Raw genomic sequence first — 22,958 nt, 5'->3', positions numbered from 1 at the left:
TCTGTTTGGTGTTACACAGTTGTGTCACTCTTGCACAGGCTGTCATCCTTTGTACACAAAGTTGTTAAATAAACTGCCAGACACTAAAACAACTGCTTTTATGAGAAGTAGAGGGAGGACAGATGCTTGGGGGGACGTAACACGCATTTTAAATGTAGACAGGAGGTATGTATGGTGTCAAAAACAAAGGCATGAAAACTGCACCAGGACTGACAGCTGGAGAACACACTGCATTTTGAGCACGGCAGGATCACTGTCCTGAAAGATCTCAGCTGCCTCATCTGTGTCACTGAACTCCCTCTTTTACTGCCAACTTTCTTGCTACAGCTTTCTGAACTTTTGTCTTCATCCTTGTCTTCCTCAGATGTGCCATGATCAATATGGGCTAAAGAATGGGGTAATGACCAGAGTAATGACCAGGAATTCAGTCTCGCAGGAAAACTAGTTCATCACCCATCCTGTTGCTGACCATCACACCCTTCAGGAGCACATCCCTGGGGGACTGTGGGGTATGGCTGTATAGTCATCACAGGAGAAAGCATTCCCCCCTGCTGTCTTCTCCCTTGTCTGTATTTTGTAATTCTTGGGGTCACATATACCAGACCACTGAGGGGTGTCCTGTTTGATTACACAAATGGGGTAGGTTGGAATGCAGTCCCTTCACCAGAGAAGGTCATGTGTGTCCAGATGGTGTCTTAGCGTAGCACCTCTACCAGTCCCTACAGATATTCTTTCTTTTCAGGTGTTTCATAACTAGTTTTACTAAAAATTTCAGCTTTCCACATAATGTGGAGTTGTAGAGCAAGGACATCCCAACCTGTAGATCAGTCTCCAAGCAAAAAGAAAAATGAGGAAATAAACCCCCAGAAAACAGAGTAGAGAAATAGGTATTAAACAGTAAAGCAGCTGGGAATCAAGCTAAAGTGCAACAAAGCTCAGAAATCTATGCTGATCTATAGCCCGTGAGTATTTGTAAAGGTATGTTAGATATTGAGAGGATCCACCTTGCTAGGGAAGGATGTCAGGCAAACGAAACTAAAACTGGCATATTTGAGATCAACAGATATTTTTATTCAGAAAAAAATGAAAAGGAGCAATTTAAGATGCAAGATTTATATCCTGTGCTCATGGCAATTTTTTACAGAGCTTTACAGATTTGCTGTATTTTAATTTCTATTCAGTATAATGATTGTATTACTTTTCTTTTTCTAGCATTATTAAAAGCACTCTGTTTTCATAAATTTGTTATTTATTACCGTGATGAATCACCACTAGGTTTAAGGAATACTTTTAGAAACAAGAAGCATCGATCAAATGCTTTTCAAATACACAGCCGTGAGGTTTTTTATGTGATCAAGCTGAGAAAAATGTGGCAACGGCCAGCTTCTTAGGGCAGGAAGAAAGGAATGTTGTATGTTGTTGATGAGGTAAAATAAGAGGATCTCTTTATTCCGTATACTTGCTTTTTGTCCTATGAGCTTTCTACAGATTTTTCTCTGCCCCAGGATTTTTGGCAAAAATGTAGGATTTCATCCTGAAAAGTTTTTAGTTAAGTATAGATGCGTGAAGAGCGGTCAATGGGTGGCTGACTGGGGGTATCACAATGTGGGCTCTGAAATGGCAGCTATTATTGTACAAAAATAAGGGGTCTGTGACATTATGTCAGAACATTTAGGCACTGTGCTATATTAAACAGATGAGAATCATTCATCTTCAAGACACAGAAGTTATTGGATGTAAGTGCATGATGCACAAATTCAGAAATAATTTGGTCATTTTTGCCTGCATTCAGTTCCTTCGGTACTTTAACGGCTTCTGTGGTGTTAAGATCAAAATTTTCCTTCCTTTTCTGCCACATTCTGTCAGTGATGGAGAGAGACGGGGAGACTGACTTGGTGACCAGAATTCTGACTGTGATCAGAGTTCGATTTTATTGTGGGATACAAAAGCTTATATACCATTTCAGGGAGACTAGAAATGTGTACTACAGTGATTGAGTTAAAATCACATTACACAAATGTATGCATATAACAACATCTCTTGCTTTAGAGTTTAATGAGATTTTCTTTCTCTGGTAAACCTGTCAGATTGAATCTTCTTGCGATCTAGGTCTAATTTTCAAAGTTCTTTTTGCTTTTGCCAAAGCACCCTGTTATCAAATCTCTTGTGTTAACCAGGTCCAAAATCCATAATCTGTCTTGTGTCTCCTAACATCCCAATAACATTCTTTTCTGGTTTTTGCTTCCTAATCAAGGGGTCACTTTCCCAGTGACTGGCGGAGTATACAAAACTTCTTGATAGAAATTATGTCCTTTGTCTTAAAAGTATTCTTCATACAAAAGGGCTGTTATAAATAGGTGGTTGGCAAACTTGAACCTCCTCCCATGCTTCTCCCAGCTTTTATAGACTTTTTATAGATATATGACCTGATTTTTTTCCTGCTCTAACCATGGTTTAATAGTGGACTTTTACAGTTTAAAATTGTTATGACTTCTATTGCTGAAGATTATAAAAATCATATAGTTTAGGGACTAGTTTACAGTTGATCTAAATATAGAGAAACCCAATATGGAAAACTTGAGTCATTTACTGCAGTCTTCTCAGCATAAAATGTATTTTTCACATGTAGGCTTCCGTTTTCTCAAAATAGGAATCTGCTCAGAAAGCTCTGCTAAAGAGTTAGTCCTGTGATTAATCTACAATTCCAATTATAGCAGCCTAATGCCTCGAGTTAATCTGAGGATATCCATGTCTGAAGGTATTTAACATAGATCAAGGTGGTAAAAAACACTCTTGAAAGGTGCATAGATTTTCTCCTCTGTGTTTCATGTGTGCCAGTTTAAAACTGCTAGCATGTAAGGTGTGGCATACTGTAGGATGTAGCTACAGTAGTGAATTTCACCTTCTCATCAGCTTTGCTGCTTCCAGCTGAAGCCTGTTACAGACACACTTCACTCTCTTAGGATTTCCAGCAAAAACCCTACATTTCCAGTAAACTCAAAATAGTTTAAAAGGAATAACAGCAGCATGGTAAGATTTTTTTGACAATTTATGATAGATTGAAAGCCCATTCAAAACTCATTACATTCAAGTCATCCATATAAATACCAACAGGAATAGTTGCAAGCCAAATCTTATAATTCTCTGCTTTTCTCTAGGTTAGAGATAAAAAAGTAGCTCAGCTCCTCACTCACAGAAATTAATGGCCAGTGGACAAATGACAGGGAAGGGGACATCTTCACAGAGTAATTTAATGCCACGTGGAAGATTGTGGTCTCCTCTGGTCTCAGCAGCAGGCAAATCATTTCATGCCAATGAGGCAATGGTGCTGTGGCTGTTTGGCTTCTTGGGCTCAGTTATATCCCCTGCTAATTTGTGTACAGGTGCACCTGTGAGCTACAGGCACACCTGTGAGGTACAGGCACACCTGTGAGATGCAAGTACATCCATGAGGTACAGGTACACCTGTGAGGTACAGGCACACCTGTGAGATTCAGGTACACCTGTGAGGTACAGGCACACCCAGTACAGGCACACCTGTGAGGTGCAGGCACACTTGTGAGATTCAGGCACACCTGTGAGGTACAGGCACACCTGTGAGATTCAGGCATACCTGTGAGGTACAGGCACACCCATGAGGCACAGGTAAATCTGTGAGGTACAGGCACACCTGTGAGGTACAGGCACACCCATGAGGTACAGGTACACCTGTGTGATGCAAGTACACCCATGAGGTACAGGTAAATCTGTGAGGTACAGGCACACCTGTGAGGTGCAGGCACACCCATGAGGTACAGGTAAATCTGTGAGGTACAGGCACACCTGTGAGGTACAGGCACACCCATGAGATGCAGGTACACCTGTGAGATGCAGGTACATGCGTGAGGTGCAGGTACAGCTATCAGCACTGTCTTTGTGACTCTGGCTCACCAGAGTGCCCCTGCTCAATGCCTAAAGGCCATTTCCAGGCGGGGCCTCTCCCTGTGCGAGGTTAGTGGCAAAGGCTGTGTCTGAAAACCTTTCTTCTCAAGAACATATTAAATAAGCACTAGTGTGTCTCTTGTGCAGACCACCAGTGGTTTCAGAAATAAATGACCCTATGCACCAGGAACACACGTATCTTTTTAATTTTTTAAAAAATATATCTATAGATTTTTAGGCGGGGAATATCATGTGACAGTTTTTTCTGGCCTTCATCACCCTTTGTGGAATGCTCTGCTTATAATTACATATACAAACAAGCAAACAAATAAATATGCTAATGAAGTTTGAAAGCTGTTCTTCATCATTCTTAACAGCATTGAAAAATAAAGGTGCTGAACATCCAGAACTGTAATTGCAAAATTCACTTTCCTTGAGATTCTCACAAGGAGTGCAGATGGTAGCATTTCAGCAAACATTTTGTTTGATGACTCATACATTAATACTTGTAAGCATTATTTATATAATGACATTGGCAGGATAATAAGCGTTAGGTTTATCTTTTGCCACCGCTTTCCAATGAAAACTTTAAAAAATAATTTGTTTATTAAAATACAAGTGCAACCAAATTAATTTTTTTAAGTATTTCCTTTCTTAGATGTGAAGAGTCCCTTCTTAGAGAAAAATTATCTCAGTCTTCTTTGCCCTTAAGCTATTTGTAATACAAAAAGGATAAATCTGCAAGCACATACAAACACATTTAATTCTTCCTACTTTTTTTCCTTCCCTTGTGTGTCTGTCCACTCATAACTGGCAGTCCTAGTTCATGAATCATAATGATGAATTTTAGAGAGGAAACAGTAATGTTCACCTAAAATATCTCAGTAGTTGCCAAGTATACTGATGTATATTTGGTTTTCAGTGAGAATATATTTCAGTGCTATTATATCCATCAAAATGATGTTTCACTGATGTTAAAGGAGAAAACATATAGAAAAATAATGTGTGGTGTATCCATAATACATTGCAAGTGTTATTTGCTCTTAGGCAGAAATAAGGACAAATTCTACAGTCAGCACTGCTACTATGCAACACTTATTCTGAAATATCTTCTTTCTTTAAATCAGAAACCCAGATCACTGCCATTCATTTCCCATTAGCTTGCAGATAGGTTTTGCCACTGCTAAAAATAAAAATTGAACACTGGTGATTGATTGATTGATTGATTGATTGATTGATTGAGTTCTTATGACCTCTGAAGGACAAAATTTGCATAGCCATTTGACAAGTGAAGCAATGGACTGAAAATGGGATGCTGCTGTTGTAGTTCTCTTACTGCTTCTTTTGGCATTATTGAAACTAGCTACAGGAATAAGTGTATGTTGCTTTGTAAGAAAATTGGATTTTAAAAGGTAGAATTACTGTGATGAGTAAAGAAGATTAATAGATATGTGGCACTAAGGTAAAATTATACAAGTTCAAGGACTTTCTGTTAAACTTTATAAAGCATTGGACAGACCACGTCAGAGAACACTATTTTCTGCTACTTCTTATGCAGAGATAAAGTTGGTATATGGACAAAAACGGACACTCCACAGCAGTTTTAGAAATCTTTAGATAAGGAACCACCAGCTGATGTCAATCCTTAATCATTTTTCTACTTTGTGTTTTTCATTTAAAATGTAAAGTAGTTCTCTGATAGAGTTCATCTGACATCATTATGCAGATTAGAATTATAAAAAAATATTTTAAAGTGAATCCATTTAAAATACAGAGAAGAAGGATGTTTGATGTAGAACAGATAATAAGAAATGCAAAAATATCTTACTTCAATAGAACTTGGTTGTGTGTAGGGATGACTACATAGCAATGTAAACTAAATCTCAAGTTAAATCCTTTTTTTCCTTTTCTCCTTTTTTTTTTCCTGAATCATACCTGTTTCCCTTCACTTCTTATACTTTGAACAAAGCTAAGAAGTGTTGGGAGGCACACCACCTTTCCTTTTTTTCTCATCCTAGCTCCTTCCCCACTGTCCTGATGTGTCTTTATAATTCAAATTATCATGTAGACTTTTCAGCATCTGATTTTGTGTTCTGGATATAAATAGATGTTATCTTCCTTTGGTTATAGGGACATGAATGTGGTTAGCGAAGTACAACATCTTTAGTATTGTAATAGAAGGAAATGAGAGTCATTTGGCCATGAAATTCTCTATTAAAGCAGTGGTTGCACCTCATATTCCATGAAAAGCATACAAATGTCCACAGAAAGGTGTCATAATTTTCAGGGGTCTTTTGCTGCTTATTGTAATTTAGTCTTCATTTGACTTCCAGCTGTTTTTTTCCTTCCACTTTTTCCACCTTGAGAATTGTGAGAGAGAGAAGAATGTTATTTTCCTCTCTATGAAGCAGCTAGTCTAGAGATTCTAGTGAAGATAATATTTTGTTTAAGACTGCAGGGCCAAACTGAGCAATTGTTACCGAGCATGATGTGTCAGCTGCTTTCCACATGATCACAGAAAGTATGAAGAGCTCTTAAAGGATTAAAAATGTGGGTGCTAGAGAGCAGTGCTTCAAAAACTACCAGGAACCTAAATATTAAGCATTTCCACTTCTTGTGGGATTAACTACAATGGCTCAGGATAACTTTGCTAACTGTCCTTTCCTGGAAAATACAATTTTCAGTTGGGCTTCCCTTCCCAGACTGTCTTGCTCTGCTGTGTGCTCAGAACAGCAATGGCTGTTGTGGAATGGCAGCTGTGATATGAACTGTCATATCTTAGCCCCTTTGCTACATCCTTACATGTTCGCAGGCATTACCAGAACTGACACAACAAAATTGGCCGCAATAGTTAACAGAAAGTAAGGATGATAATCAAAGAAACATTTTCCTAAACTTTCCTGAACTACTTTCCTCTTTTGTGTCATGAGTCTCTGAATAATTGAGCAAACATAAGTTCAGCAACACACATATCTTTAGGGATGTTTTCAGCCTGAAATTACTCCTTGGACCCTTTTCTTATCCTACTCTAACCAACCAGCTTAGGTAAATCAACAAAGTTGCAGCAGAAACACCTGCATGACACTATGGGGCCAATAACCATATAAACTGATATTATATTGAGGCAGGGTGCTTTATGTTATTCCTTTTCCATGGTTCTTGTATTGGCCCAGCACTTCCACTTTGCCCAGAGAAGTCTAATTCTTGCTTTTTCTGATTTTGAAGATCATGTCACTGTCATAAATGTTTCCACAACAAGAAAACCCTAGAAAGCATATTTTTCTTTTATGACAGTCATTGCTATCACATTGTAGTCAGCAATAAAAGCCTGTATGTGAAAAACTTAATCAGCTGCTAAACCAAGGGCTAGAAGAAAATAAGACTCTAGGTATGTCTTAGACAGAAAGAATTCTTCTGTCAGAAGTAACAAAAATCTACAGCTTTTACTTCCTCATATATTTGGACTTCTTGAAGGTGACATGTAAAAATCCTCTTCCCATTAGTTTCAGACACAATCCAACAAAAGCAACTAAGCCAAATCATTTGCTTTTCCTTAATTTGGAGTAATGTTGCATAAAATTATCTCAAATGTAAAGTAACTAGCTTGATCACTGAAAATTAGGAAGTTAAATTATGCTTTGCTGTGTTCAAAGCATTATAGTTACCTAATTTTTTCTCAGTAAGCTTAAGTGCCTTTGAAAGGTGCAGTGCCCTGATAAAAAAATTCCACGTTCTATGAATATTTCACCAATTTCCAAATACTACTTTATTTATTTACAGACTATACTAAAGAATGCCTGTATTCTCCTTCTAAACTGTCTCCCAAAATTTTTACATTCAATTTTATATATTGGTTCCCAAAAAAAGCATTCTGTAATATTATAAATACTTCACACAGTTATTGGTGCAATTTCATAATCTTAAGTTTGTTTTCTATTGGTTTGTCGCGGGGCACACTGCTGTGATAGTACAAACTTATGCTAGAATAATTTGTCATTACCAGCTAAAAGTCTACATCATTAAATCATCATTTACTTAATGCAAGTACAGTTGAGTTCTTGACTGAAGGATTTAACATCATGAGTTTTAAGTTATGAGCTAAAAGTTTTAGACCAGAGGTAACTCCCCAGTAGTGACACAGCACCATCCAGCATGGGAGACCAATTTTTTACATGGGACATTAAACAAATGCCTGTCTCCGATCTCTCTACAGCACTGCAGAATTCAGTGGCCTTCTTTGTTCTGTTCTTGGTTTATTGGGGTTTTTTTCCATTTCCAAAAGAGTAATCTGAGTTTCCAATAAATGTTTCTCTTTAAAATCTAAATTTTAAAATATTCAAGTAGGTAAGTGTTACAGATTAATAGTCCATTGACTTTTCCTTGCATCATACAGCCTTGATTTGTAACTGGTTTGGATTAGGTTAGGGGTTTTTTTGAAATATTCATTTAAGTGAAAACAAATTAGCATGTATTCTGCAGCTGTCATTGAGTTTAAGAAGCATTTGGAGCATGCCATCATCAGGTAACACTGTAATTTTGTCATGTTATGTGAATAGGCAATGGAGATTGATTTTGGACAATTAATCATAATTATTTTTAAGCATTACTTTAGAAATTATTATGAAGATAAAAGGGAAATTAATTTTAATGGGAAACTGTTCAGGAAAGTGCTTCTATTATTCAGAGAAATTTTAAGATTTCTTTTAAGGCATAATTGTCTTTTTTTTCTATTTATTTATACATTAATTAAGAATAAACCAGTTATTATAGTAACAGTCTACTATTATAATACAAATAGTTTAGACAATGATAGTATATGCATGTAACTTTTAGGAGCTTTCATACATCCCTTGAGATTCACAGAGCATTATATAGAATCACCCAAATCTGCCTAATAGAACATCTTTGCCACTAGAAAACATGTATGTCTTCAATGTACTTTTGTTGGGGGTTAGGATTTTTCCTTTTGTTTCTTTCTCTTATGGAATTTTGTCCCATCTGTTGGTAAGAGACAGACTAACGACTGGTACCTTGTAGGTGTAGAAGAAGGAATTACAAGTGACCTTGCCCCTGATAACTCACAATTGTACTAATTACCAAAAGAAGAAGAACAGTCACAGCTGTGACTAATAAAGTGTGATAAAAGGGGTGGGCTCCTCTGATTAGGTCGAAGTATAGAGGAAGAAGACCTTGAGAAGGTAGAGGTGCTCTGAAGAAGTAGTAATGATCCAGAGAGACACAATGAAGAATGAAATAGGGAAGAGAGTTGCTACTGCAAAATATTTGCTATGAGTTTAGTCTGGGTCTCATAGAGCTGCAGCCTGCAGTCATAACTGAGCTAGGTAAAAGCCTGTAGTCAGAGGTAGCAAGGAAACACTTGCAGTCATGTTCCAGCAGGATATAGCCCGCAGTCAGCCAGAAAAGCCAACAGCAGGAACTTGCTGTAGTCAGAGTCAGGATGGCTAAGCAGTAAAGAAGAATAAACTGGGACCCTTTTCACACTGTTAAATGAGAGTCTGTGTCTTGGCTCATTTCTACCCCTAATGAAAGGTCTGCTGTTAACAGAGAGACAGGAGAAATGGCCAAGGTGGAGGAATTCATGGAAGGGATGGACAGCATGGCAAGGTCAGGTGCACAAGGCAAATGTCGTGGGCCCTGGAAGAGCTAGGCCCATCTCAACACAGCATCTTCATTGCAACAATTAATGCCATGGACAACCAAGAGGCAGTGGGTTCCACTGCCAACAGGCTCAGGTGTTAGAGAGTATGGTCAATGGCCCAATGCAGGCTCATGTCTCTGCTTTGATTTCGGACCCTAAAGGCATTAGGGAGGTGAGGAAGAACAGCGTGGTACCAGTGCGAGTCACAGTCCCCAATATCAGAGCCTGATGTGCCCCAGCTAGCGAGAGGGAGTACTCCCAATGAGCTGAGCTGTGGTTCTTCCTGTGTGACCACGGGGAAGACGTGGGAAGGTGGGATGGGAAACCCACTTCTGTCCTGGCAGCAGGGGTGCGTGAATTCGAAGAGGAAAAACACTTACTGACAGAGTTCTACTAAAGTGAAGGCAGCCTCAGTCTCCCGTGACCAAGCTTCCAGGTATAAGGGAAGGGAGGATGATCTGTTGGATCCCCTTGGAAGTACCTCTATCATGTATGCCCAGGAAGAAAATAATAACCAGGGTAAGAGGGGCCCTGCCTCTATCCAGGGAGCAGCATGGGAAAACTGGATCCTCTGGATGGTGTGGATCTGATGGTCTGGCACATCAGAACCACAAAACTACAATGCCTTAGTTGATAGTGGTGTGCACTGTACCCTGATACCATCGGGACATGTGGGGGCAGAACCTGTTTCCATTGCCGGGGTGACGGGGGGATCACAGCAATTGATCCTGTTGGAAGCCAAGGTGAACCTGACTGGGAAAGAGTGGAAGAAACATCCTATTGTGACTGGCCCAGAGGCCCCGTGTATTCTGGGCATAGACTTCCTCCAGAATGGCTATTACAGAGACCCAAAGGGACTCAGATGGGCTTTTGGCATAGCTGCTGTAGAGGCAGAGAACATTAAGCAGTTGAACACTTTGCCTGGACTATCAGAGAATCCTCCTGCAGATGGACTTCTGAAGGTGGAGGAAAAATTAGTACCAGCTGCCACCTTGACAGTGCACACTGCTGTCAGTACCAGATGAATTGAGATGCTGTGATTCCCATCCACAAAATGATCCGTGAGCTGGAGAGCCAAGGGGTGGTTAGCAAAACCCACTCACCCTTCAACAGCCCCACTTGGCCTGTGCACAAGTCTGACAGAGAATGGAGATTGACTGTGGACTATCGTGGCTTTAATGAAGTGCCTCCACCGCTGAGTGCTGCTGTGCATGCTGGTACTCCAGTATGAGCTGGAGTCCAAGGCAGCGAAGTGGTACGCCACTATAGACATTGATGACACGTTTTTCTCCATTCCTCTGACAACAGAATGCAGGCCTCAGTTGGCTTTCACCTGGAGGGGAGTGCAGTACACCTGGAACCGACTGCCCTAGGGGTAGAAACACAGTCCTACCTTCTGCCATGGACTGATCCAGAGCACACTGGAAAAGGCTTAGGCTCTTGTACATCTGCAATACATCAATGACATCATTGTGTGGGGGAACACGGCAGTGGACGTACTTGAGAAAGGAGAAAGGATCATCCAGATTCTGCTAGAAGCCAGCTTTGCCACCAAAAAGAATAAAGTTAAGTGACCTGCTCAAGAGATCCAGTTTCTGGGAGTGAAGTGGCGAACTGGATGGCATCAGATTCTCACCAATATCATCAATAAGATCACCCCAATGTCTCTGCCGACCACCAAAAAGGAAATACAAGCTTGCCTAGGCGCCATAGGCTTTTGAAGAATGCACATTCCTGAGTACAGTCAGATCGTGGGCCCTCTCTACCTGGTCACCCTCAAGAAGAACACTTTCCACTGGGGCCCCAAGCAGCAACAGGCTTTTGCCCAGATCAAGCAGGAGATCGCTCATGCGGTAGCCCTTGGCCCAGTCAGGATGAGACCAGAGGTGAAGAACGTGCTCTACTCTGCAGCTGGGAACAGTGGCTTGTCCTGGAGCCTTTGGCAGAAGGTGCCTGGGGAGATTCAGCCCACTGGGATTTTGGAGTCGAAGGTACAGAGGGTCTGAAGCCAGCACTGCTGTGATAATACAAACTTCTGCTGTAATAATTTGTCATTACCAACTAAAAGCCTTAATTATCATAAAATCATCACTTGCTTAATGCAAGTACAGTTGAATTCTTGACTGTAGGATTTAACATTATGAGTTTTGAGTTATGGTCTAATTTTAGACCACGTGAGGAAGATGTGACTGTGCTGGCGCCACAGCGCCCCCTGCAACTGTGGGGGAATCATTGCACCTGCCCTGCCCAGCTGGGAGCCAGCAGCGCCCCTGCCGGCTGTGGGCATCACTACACCGAAGGGGAAAGTGCCTGGGGCCGAGAGATGGCTGCGCCTGCGATTCTGGCTCTGTTTGTTGTTGTTTGCCTTGTTATACACACTAGTAAAGAACTGTTATTCCTTTTCCCACACCTCTGCCTGAAAGCTCCTTAATTTCAAAGTAATAATAATTAGGAGGGAAGGGCATCATATTTCCTCCCACTTTCCTTGGGAGACATCTTTCTTTCAAACCAAGACAACTTTTTCTGGAGGTTTTTGAATTTGTCAAACAGGAAAGATCTGCTAGGATTATCAGCAAGGAATTTCCTGGAAAATGTATTAAGATGTCACAGCTGCATTTTTCAGTTTTTTTCCTGTCTTGCCTACTGCTTTAATTTGGAAAAGATGTTCCTAAAAGCACAGGCAAAGGCTCAAAATTAGGAGTGCAGAGAGCTAAACCCCAGCATCCAGGAGAGAATGGCAGAGGGCTAGGTCTTTACAGTATAGCCTTCCTGGGCAGAGGCCCCAGCCTGGTGACTTCCTTGTCTTCTCCAGTAATCTTAAAAGAAAATTGTTTGTGATGGCAAGGAGTTAGGGGGTAGTTGTTAATTTTAAAGAAATGCAATTGTTTGTCATCTTAACATTTTGGATTTCACCAGGCTTTACCAGGGTAGCCTGCAATTCTGAGAGCCAGGACATATAGCTGGCTCTGTATTTCCAATTCCTCCAATGCAAATGTCCTGGTAATTTTTAAGTCCCCAAACCTTGGAGGTGCTCTTCATCTGGGCAAAGCAGAACCTTGTATAATGGCCTGGTCAATACATCCTCATCCCTTTACATAATCATGAGAATGCACTGATTACAAAACCGCTTAACAATCTGCAGCTCCTAATTCCCTGCTTTGTTCTTCATCCTTATTTAATAATGTTTGCTTGCTGAGGTCTCCCCCATCCCATGACAAATGCCAGCTCTGTTTACTTACAAAACTTGTGAGTCTGGCCAAGCCCAAACTGCAATATCAGATCCTAGGGAAGTATCAAAGTAACAGAGTTACAAGTAGCTTTTTATTTCTTCAATAATTGCAGCTGCAACCTCTGAGGAACTGATGAAAGTACTCAGAAGCAAAAACAAACTGAGGATGGTTGGACTCAATGGTCTTTGTGGTCTTTTCCAACCAACACGATTCTGTAATTCTGTGATTTCATGAAACGGGGGAAGAAGAAATGGAGTGAAATGAATCCTCCTTTAGGTTTCTGAGGTCAGAGAAAGCAGTGCTACATTTGTAATTGGACCCAGAAAGAAAGAAAGAAGCACATTGGATTAGCTATAAATTTCACAGTTATTCTGAGCTGTTTGACCCATGCCTCCTCCCTCTCCCTTAAGAGGTTTAAGGACTATTCTAAAAGACAGGCGGTTGGGAAAGAAGGTGGCTTAATGACCTAAGCCCTAGGTTTGAAATACCTGCACCATTTATGTTTGCACACTTATTAATCCTGATAAACCATTTGAGCTATTCTCCTGCTGTCAGATTGAGTTTAGAGATTTTTAAGGAACAAATTTTGGAAACAAGTCACTGCTTATGGTGTATAAACTCTTGGTGGAGCCCACGGTGGTTCAAGTAAAATGATAAGCTCACTCACCATATGGTTTTCAGGGACAGAAATTGTCCCTTTCCACAAGCCTGGCCACAGCATGAGGTATGAGATGGCTGACTATCCCTGTAGGGGATCCCTGTCACCGCTAGAAAATCACTCTCAGGGAAGAGCCAGGCAGCCAAAACACCACGTCCAGATCACTCTGGCCCAGCCCTGGATAACCGTGCTGTTTCAGGTCAGCTGTGTATTCATAGCTGACAAGTCAATTATTTTTAATCTCTACTACAGTTTGGAGTCCTAAGAGTTTTTTAGGGATCTGTGAAGATTAGCAGTGCTGTTCTGGAAGCCAATAATGCCCTCCTACAGCTCCAGGGCTGGAGTATTAATGTCCCTTGTATAATGTGGCAGTCCCGCCCTGCCCAGCTTTGCCCCCGGGGACACACATCTGTGTCCTCACCAAATAATGGTGAGCAGCCTCCAGTAAAGGTTCAACTGACAGCCTGAAGCAAAAATCTCTCATAAAAGGACGAAATTAAATTCCTTTTTCCTCAGGAGATCCAGTAGCTAATGAAAAACTGAAATGGGCTCTGGGCCTTAGGCACTCACAAATGATAGTGCCCTGAGGACCAATTTCATACATTCTACTTGCTTTTTTGGAGCCTCTTTCTCTCTTTGTTGTGTGAATCAATCTGTTGCAAGAGGCTTAAAAAGTCACTCATCAGCAAAAGCAAAACAAGTTACAAAAGCACAGTATCAAAGGGCACAAACACATGCATGACCCGAAAGTGTCCTTAAACTTCTAGTTCAGCCAGTCAAACTGCTAAAAGACTAAAAATAGGTCTACATATTTATTAAGCCTACTATGTATAGAAATACTGGAGACTTTGAGGCATGTAAAAGAATTCTGAACCCATTCTTTTAGTATGTCTCCATCCCACTCCTCAGAACTACATGAGGAGAGTTCTGTTCCTCTATTTCACGCCACACGCAGAAGGGTAAAATGGGTAAAAAATGGGTAAAAAGGGTAAAATGACTCCACGTGCCCCTTCCTGTTCATTTGTTCATTTGGGCAGGGGAGGGTGCAGGACTGCACCATCCCTACAGGTGCCCCTGGCAATGTGCTGCAGGCAAGGAAGGCAGAGCCAGCACCATGCAGACATGGAAAAGAAACCTTCACACACCCAAATTTGTCTTGTATCCTAACCTGATGAATAAGCAGGTTTCACCAGCATTAATTCAATTTAATAAAAAACATTACAAATATTTGACAATTACAGAGTTAAACACCACAAGTAAATAATTTGTAACTTCCACCACTGGTAATCAGCTCTGCTTATTATGATGTTGGGCATTATTTAAAATTTTATTTTATTATTCTTACAGTAGCTGTTTGTTTGTAAATTAATGACTTCCTAACAGGCAACAGATACATTGCTGTGCATGCTGCAGAGAGGTATTTTACAGAGCCCAGAGACACATAAGGACCTACCTAGATACTTGTATTGAGATTGATTATAGAACAGCAGATGGGTAAATCAGCGCAGCAGTATTCTTTTAATAACATCATAACGCATTTATTGCATTATTTGTTGTACTCACAGAACCACAGAATGATCTTCTTAGGTTACTGTTATGATGTTTTTCACTGTTTAATGTAGTATTTTGAGATGCTACAGTAAAAAGTGCAATATTTCTCTTTATCTCAGAAAGTTCTGTATATATGTGCAACAAGATCACTGTAGCCTTCTTTATCCCATAAATGTTTTCTTTTATACCTACAATGTATGTTTTTTGGTGTATAAAGGAAAACATTACATTTCTCATAAATGCTTTTATGAAATGCTTCTGGTTCCACATCAAGTAGACAAACATGTCTAAATCTTCTCATTATTTTTATTCCTGAGAAATAGAAAAGGGCTGCTCGCTACCATGTCACCAGTAGTGTTCCCATGACTGCAGAAAGTGGCAAGGGCTTTCCTGACAACTACAGTTTCTCCCAGGTGTTTTTCAGAGGTGGGAGTTTTTTCATCCTGGCCTCCAGTCCCTTCCTATTTGGGACAGGCCATATAATCTACCAGATCAGAATTACATACCCAAACACATTAGACTGGTTATTACACTGTCCAGATTCCTGATGTTTTGTCAGAGCAACAATAGTGACACCAAGATGCAGAAAGAAAGCAAACAAAATTATATTTTCCAAAATCCCAAGTGAAATGTAAGGGAGTAAGAAGAAAATTAATCGGCTCATGGATATCCAGCAATCCTTAAATGAATCTGTAGTTGCAATAAGCAGTATGAAATGCAATAAAAAAGCAGCAACGTAAAATGCATTTAGCCACATTCTTATAGATATATCAAATCAGATTATGGAAATGCAATCAGCAAAATACATTTTGACCTCCAGTAAAATACTTTATGAAATCCTTCTTGAAATAATACTTGCAAAATAGAAATTAAAGCCAGTGTGCCAAAAAGAAGATTAAGTTTGTAGTGCATGATGTGACATTCTTGGTTAAGCATCTGCTTTTAACACTGGGCCTAATTTTGTTTGAAAATTATATGTAGTTACTGTCAAATTTTATTTCATCTTAAACAGTGGTTGAATGGTGTCTTTGCTGCATTTGCTTGTGATTGGAATTACAGTAAAACAAGCAACTACTAGAGATCCTGCAGAGGGTCTGTGAGGCAATGGTCAGTCTGCACGGCTTATGCACTCACCATTTCTGCATGAAGGCTGAGTCCAGTGTGTTTGAATACATTGAATTTATCTCTTAGGTGCCACTTTGCTGATCAGCCTTGCACAGAAATCGAAACAAACACTACAAGGGTCTCCCAGGAGCTCTGACCCTTATCAGTTTCATGAGGGCACAAATGTGAGGAATCTAAGAGGAGAATGAAGAAAAGAAAAAAAAAAGAGGATGGACTCCTATTTCAAAAAATGTATCCAATCTTTGAGAACTTACATTCACTTCCACAATCAATTGTGTAGATGTGTGGGGATGCTGTTAGGAAAATTAATCCACAAACATCAGAGGTTTATGTCCAAAAAGGAAACAGAGGAATCCTTTTACTTTATTCAAATAAAGGGAGAGGCCATGGGGCATTCCCCTGGGGTCTCTCAAATTTTTGAAGGATGTAGCCTCGCTTTTTATCCTAATATCCAGCCACATTTCTCTTTTCTCTTTCCCATTGGCTGAGGTACTTGAGAGGCTCAGATTTCCCAAAACACCTGATACCAAAGATTTCTCTCTAATGTATAACCCTCCCTTTTAATTTTTAATTCTTATGGAATTTAGGGGTTTTTCTTCCCCATTGTTTCTTTCATCTTTCAATGTCCAGTTTAATTTATCAGCAACCCTAAAGTTTGTTTGTAAAAGAAAATATCTTTTTTCATTCTTCAATCAGTGGAATCCTTCCCACTGTTTCTTTTACCTCCCAGTGCTAGTTTTACCTACCAGCAGACCCACAGCTTGTTTGTAAAGACAAATCTGCCATTCCTCTCAATGGTTTAGGCATTTTGGTTTGTTTTCAATGGAAGGTTGATCAGAAGAGCTCTCAATTTTAGTATATTCTAGCCCTTATAAATTCCTGTTTGCTGTCATTCTTTGCACGCTCACATGTTCAGTTCTTTGTCACAAAAATATACTGATAGGAGGTCTTCAAAAGACATGTAAGGTGTGGCACTTAGGGACACAGTATGTGATGTACTCGGTAGCTGTGCATTAACTGTTGGACCTAGTGACCTTGAGGGTCTTCTCCAACCTAAATTACTTTAGGGTTCTGATTTTGGCAATGAGTTGCAGTGCATCCTTACCAATTTTCTTTTCCTGCAGTACAATATTGAGGGACTGATTAATGCCGGACTGATTAATGCCTGTAAACCTCAACTGGCAAGATGTCTGTTGATATATGGCAATAAAACTAAGTAACATCCTAAACCTACTGAATACTCATCCAACCTTCTCTTTTCACTCAAAGGCCATCTGAAACTGACAAGTCTTTCCAAGGTTTTCTGAGCAATTGGATTCTGACCAATTGGATTTTGATCACAAGACTAAATTTACCAGTTGTTAATTCTTTTTGTATGCACATGAGAAACAGTTGGAGCAAGTAGGATCCAAATTCAGCGACTGCTTCTTCCATCCTAACCACATCTAGACACATTCTGTGTCCACAGAAACAGAAGAACCTGACTATGGAGGCCTGTCCTTGACAGGCTTCTATCAGAAGCTTGAGCAAAGCAGTTAGAAAATGATTCTGAAGTCAATCTGAAATGCTGTCTCCCTATGAATATCCCCAATCCTCAATATTTAGAGTTTGGTTTATGCCTTGAAGGCTTTGTAAAATATTTATCAGAGTGACTTGATTTTTATTTGGATAAACCACAGTACTTAGGGTTCATCCCAGAGTATTGGTTACAATTTTAAAACACTTATTACGTGATCCCTGAGATGAACAGCACCTGGAACAGCACTGGAAATCATACATAGTTCTGCAGTATAGATGTAAACAACTCCACTCCAGATATCTCATTAGTACCAAACCAGATATCCCAAACTCGTCTTTTCCACATGTCAGATTGTCACAAAACTGTTTCTTTTCCTTTTAAAAACTGTCAATAACAATTGCTCAAACTGTCAATAACAATTGCTCAGAAGAGATTTGCCCCTCACCTCCACAACACCCGGATTTCAGGGGAGAACAAAACTGTCCTTCCTATAATACCTCTTCCTATAGCTCTTCCAGTTGAGCGCATCCTTTTATCCTTTTCTGATACCACAGAAAATTTCTATATTAAGATGCTTCATAAATCAATATGTAGGGACTTTGATGATCTGTTCCTGTACAATTGCCAGAAAGAACAGAAAACCAGTGTTATTAAATAGATGTGGTTTTTTCTCTCCCTCTCTCTCTTAGGACGGATTTATAGACTTCTTGGAGTTCATAGCTGCAATAAATTTGGTTATACGAGGGAAAATTGACCAAAAATTGAAATGGTATTTCAAGCTATATGATGCTGATGGAAATGGATGCATTGACAAAAAAGAGCTATTAAGCATATTCAGGGTAAGTGAGTTATGACCAATAGCAAGAGCATTTGATACAGTGTGTTGCCCTGAAACAATGGTTCATCATGTGCTGTAAATGGATTGTCAGTACTTTATCTAATGTTTTATGGTTGTAAAACCAGAATTAACAGTGGCTACTAGTGACACTCCTAACATTAGTTTCTTCCTTATTGAACACATCTAAGTAGCTTTTTACTTTAAACCATAGTTCTACAGATAAAGTACTTACTGAAAGTGAAATGTTGTAGAAACAGTAGAGACATTACTGTGATAAAGTGTACTATAAGGCAGGGCAAGACAGTAGCAGCATAATGAAGAAAACAGATGGTTACAAGTATATGTGCCAGTCTATTGTGGAAAACTGGCTTCTCAAACTGATCTTGCAGCAAGAAAAGAAAAAAAAAGATGTCAATAAAACATTACTATATTTTAATTTTTTGAAAGGCTTTTAGATTTGTTTACTACAAACACCATTACCTCCATTTCAAAACTAAATAATGGAAATATAATTTTACTATTAAATCGCGCAGTGATATTTGGATAAAAATACTTCCAAAATTTTCCAGAAAATGGGTCCACTTCAAACCCATAAAACCAAAGAAGTACAATTCTTTCTTTAAAATTATCTTCATAGTTTTCAACTTGCTCTAATGAAATAACATTATCCTCTTCATTAGCTGCTGTCATCCAAAAGGTATGTTAAGGCTCCTTACAAATATATATGGCTCAATACTGTGCCCTAAATGTACAGGACTCACTACAGATCAAAGTTTTGCTGCAGGGAGCATCGAAGCTAAATAGAGTTTTAATGCCATAACAAACAAGGAATGTACTTTTCCTGGATTCTGCGTTACTGCTGGTGCCAAGCCAGTCGCTGTTAGAGACTTTAAATAGCTGCTGCCAAAACTGAAAGGAGCTGGAGCCAGATGGAGCTACCAGGTCAAACAAATAAAGCTGATCACCTAAAGGGCAGCTTTCTAAAGATAGAAGTAGAGGCTGAATCTTCCAGATTTCTCCTTTGAGACTAATGAAATCTTTCTTTCACAAATATTCTCCAATAATTTTCACCCACAGCCAGTGTGCCAACAGTGTTTTGTCTGGGGCTTTATCCAAAGTGAGAATTAAAATTAAAATCCTTCCAATGTAAAGAATATTTTTTTTAACTTACCTGATTTTAAAACCAGTTTATACTTTTGTGTGTTTCCATCTCTTTTGCAGTATAAGAACTTTAACTTAAACCTGCTTAAATCATTGACCCAGACTAGATTAAAAATGGAGGGCCCAAAAAGAAAAAAAGAACAAACAGGCTCACAGCCATTAAGGGGTGACCAGCTTATAATAAGCATCAGTAAACAAGGGCTTGTCCAAAGAGATGTGTAATATCTGAGACATTAATTTAGAAATACAGAAGTGCTATTAAAATGAAATCTCTCTCTACAGCTATGCAAACTATGGACCAACATACCACTACCAAACTCCTTCCAGATAACCATGCACCCCTTCAGTGCCCAGTATTTACTATTTAAGGGGCTTCTGTGGTAGTCAGTGACAAAAACACTTCAGGAACCACTGCTTTACTCTTGGCACTGCAATAAACTTAACTGTGAAAGGGATATAACTTTCTACTTAAGACTGCGGGTCAGACATACAAAACACCAAAAGTACCTAAAGTACGAATTAGTAATAGAAACAAGTTTATGTAACTATGTATGTAAAATTATTGCTGCTTTTTGAAACAAACAGGAAGTTGGGACATTTGGAGGGGGCATTTTAATGATTTTATTTGGTCAAGAATTCTAGATCAGTGAATAGATTAATAGATTGTTTTAAAATATGAGGTCTAATATACTTGGAAAGAGACACCAAAAGAAGCAAGTGGCATATACAGTGACTTATCTTACACAACACAGTTCACCTCAAGATAATTCAAGTGCAGAAAAAAAAATTCTATAGTGTACCCATTATATAATGTATATGCATGTTTATATATATGCACATATTTTCCCAGTCAATGGGACACAATTTTGCAAAAACATACATTTATACCTTTACTCCAAATATTGAGTCTTTTTGCCACAAAAAAAACCCAAAAAAACCAAACCAAAACAAAACAAAAAAACCCACCAAACAAACAAACTAAAGTAAAAAAAGTAGAGGGGTTTCTTTTGGTTTTCTTAATTTCTCTGGAGGACAAGTTAACTGCCAACTTCAGGATGGCCGGTCTGACTTTATTTGTGATTACTAAATTAAACACGTCTTAATAGAAAAATTACTTAGGCTTTCTCTGCATGTGCTTTCAGATGGGGAAAACAATACTGCATTTAAATCACACAGACCAAAGGGCACTCTCTGAAGGCATGGAACTCTCTAGGGCCAGATAAAAATGCTGATGTAGAATTGAAAGTGAATTACCGAGCAGAGGTGCCACAGGGTTCTTCAGACCTTCAGAAATATGCAAATCAGTGTGTAATCTCTAGACTGTGTTATGTTAATTAAATTTCCAGTCCTTATTACTGACGATTCACTTGAAGTAACTATTTATTTAGTGATTTTTGAAAGGGTTTGTGAACTAAAGAGTTGCACTTCAAGTACTGCTTCTGACAGTGTATTGTTTCACAACTTGATGGGAAAAACTCTGAAAGAACTTTCTGTGTTTCTGCCCTCAGGCAATCCAGGCTATTAATGGCTACACCAACATGAGTGCTGAAGAGTTCACAAACATGATATTTCAGAAGATAGATGTGAACAATGACGGTAAGAATCTAGGTTTTGTTGGCATTGGCAGGGACTCTTCTGCAAGAAGGGATTTGAACATGCAGCTGAAGGATGACTGGTTTAGATAACTGAAAGCCTGAATCTGCTCTTCTTTGCCCTTATTTTACTTCAGTTTCACAGTGAAGTCAACTGAGAAAGGAATTACATGTAGTAAAAACAGCTCCTGCACTGTTCATCCAAAACGCCGGTTCTCAGGTTGCATAGCAAAATGAAAATGTGATTGGCAGTGGGGGAGTAATATATTTGTGTTGGCATAATCTATTTTAAATTCTTTAAAAAAAAACAAATAGGATGAATAGTTTTACATGTTCTAGCATGTTCTAAAGACTGGTGAGCATATTGGATGTTCCTTGAAGGCTGACTGTCAATGCATGCTAAGATACATGCTCCTGGTTTTTTCTCAAGATACTAAATTAAGCCAATTGGTCTTGCATTTGGAAACTATGATTTCATTTCACTTCTTCAGAGTTGTTTCTAATTGAAAATTTATTACAAATGAATGTCCTCCCTCATACTTCTAATCATGAAGATAATCCTTCCACTGGCAACTATGTTTTACAGCAATTGGTGCAATCATTGGTAAATTTGGAACATTAGGAAAGCTAAAAAGAGCAAAGTCAGGTCACAGACAGGAATTTTGGGCAGTTTGGCAGAGAGGGGCATTTTTATGGTCTTACTTAGTGTATTGAAGTTACTAATTTTTAAAGAGTTGTTTGAAATACATAATCAGAGTATAAACAGTGGTCTTGTGATGCATGTGGAGGATGCCTTAGTGGAGGATTTTTTTGACTCACCTCCTTGGCCCACTCTTTGGTGAAGACAAATTATGAAAGGAGTGAAAATAACACAGTCAAAATCTAACCCAAATTCTATGATTATTCACTGCTTCGATCATAAGTTTACTGGCAAGTAGTAGTTGTATCTGAGCTAGACCATCATTAGTGTCATCCATTTTAGCAAGGAAAATCCATAACATACTGAGGATTATCTTCATAGTGGTTCCATTTCAAACAGTTTTCCATAGTTTCTTAGTTTTTAAATTGCTGGAAAGCAACAGGACTAGGTCCACCTGAAGAATAGACCAAGTTTTACCAAATTTAGCTTCAACTATGCTACTTCCTGTAGCTTATTTAAAAAAAAGTGCAAATAGACAAATAAATTGCAAAGTCCTTCCTTACATTAATATACAATAAATAATCCCATGGGTTGTAAGGAACAAATCTTAAAACCCATCTCCTGTTGGTTTTGCAATTTATTTTCATTATCTCACAGAAATCTGAGGCCCATCACAGCAGAAGTGAGTCTGGGCCTGCCAGTGTAACCTCATCTGGCAACTGCAGTGCAGTCTGTATGCCTGCTATTGGCACATCAAAATGCACAGCTTGGGATCAGGAGGAGGGAATCCAAGACAAACTGACCTGAATAAGCAGAAAAATGGGGCAGCATGTCCCCATGATGAGTCCAGGAACCCCATGCACCCAAAGACCTGAGTCAAAGGCAATACAGAGTGAAGAGAGGGGAACTAAGAGGAGCATCTGGGATAGGAGGAGAGTTCAGAGGAAGCGAGTGGATTAGTGACAAAGCAGGATGATGCATGCAAGTGCACAGAGATGGCTTGTTCTGAGTCTGCTTGTGGAATGATTATATAGGCTGTGGTTGAAAAAAGAAGAACAAACTTC

The 22,958-nt window shown here is 39.2% G+C and overlaps 1 protein-coding gene across 1 annotated transcript in view; it reads left to right on the top strand.

Moving 5' to 3' along the window:
* Positions 1-22,958, top strand: part of GUCA1C (guanylate cyclase activator 1C) — a 37,325-nt gene that overhangs the window by 12,836 nt on the left and 1,531 nt on the right. The window contains exons 2-3 of the mRNA XM_059466434.1: positions 18,353-18,502; positions 21,171-21,258. Coding sequence (XP_059322417.1) covers positions 18,353-18,502; positions 21,171-21,258 — 238 coding nt within the window. The remainder of the gene's footprint in view (positions 1-18,352; positions 18,503-21,170; positions 21,259-22,958) is intronic.

The sequence above is a fragment of the Ammospiza nelsoni genome, chromosome 2 (assembly GCF_027579445.1).
Source record: "Ammospiza nelsoni isolate bAmmNel1 chromosome 2, bAmmNel1.pri, whole genome shotgun sequence".
Classification (NCBI taxonomy): Eukaryota; Metazoa; Chordata; class Aves; order Passeriformes; family Passerellidae; genus Ammospiza; species Ammospiza nelsoni.
The sequence above is the reverse complement of the archived record's forward strand: the minus strand, read 5'-3'. Positions and strand labels throughout refer to the sequence as shown.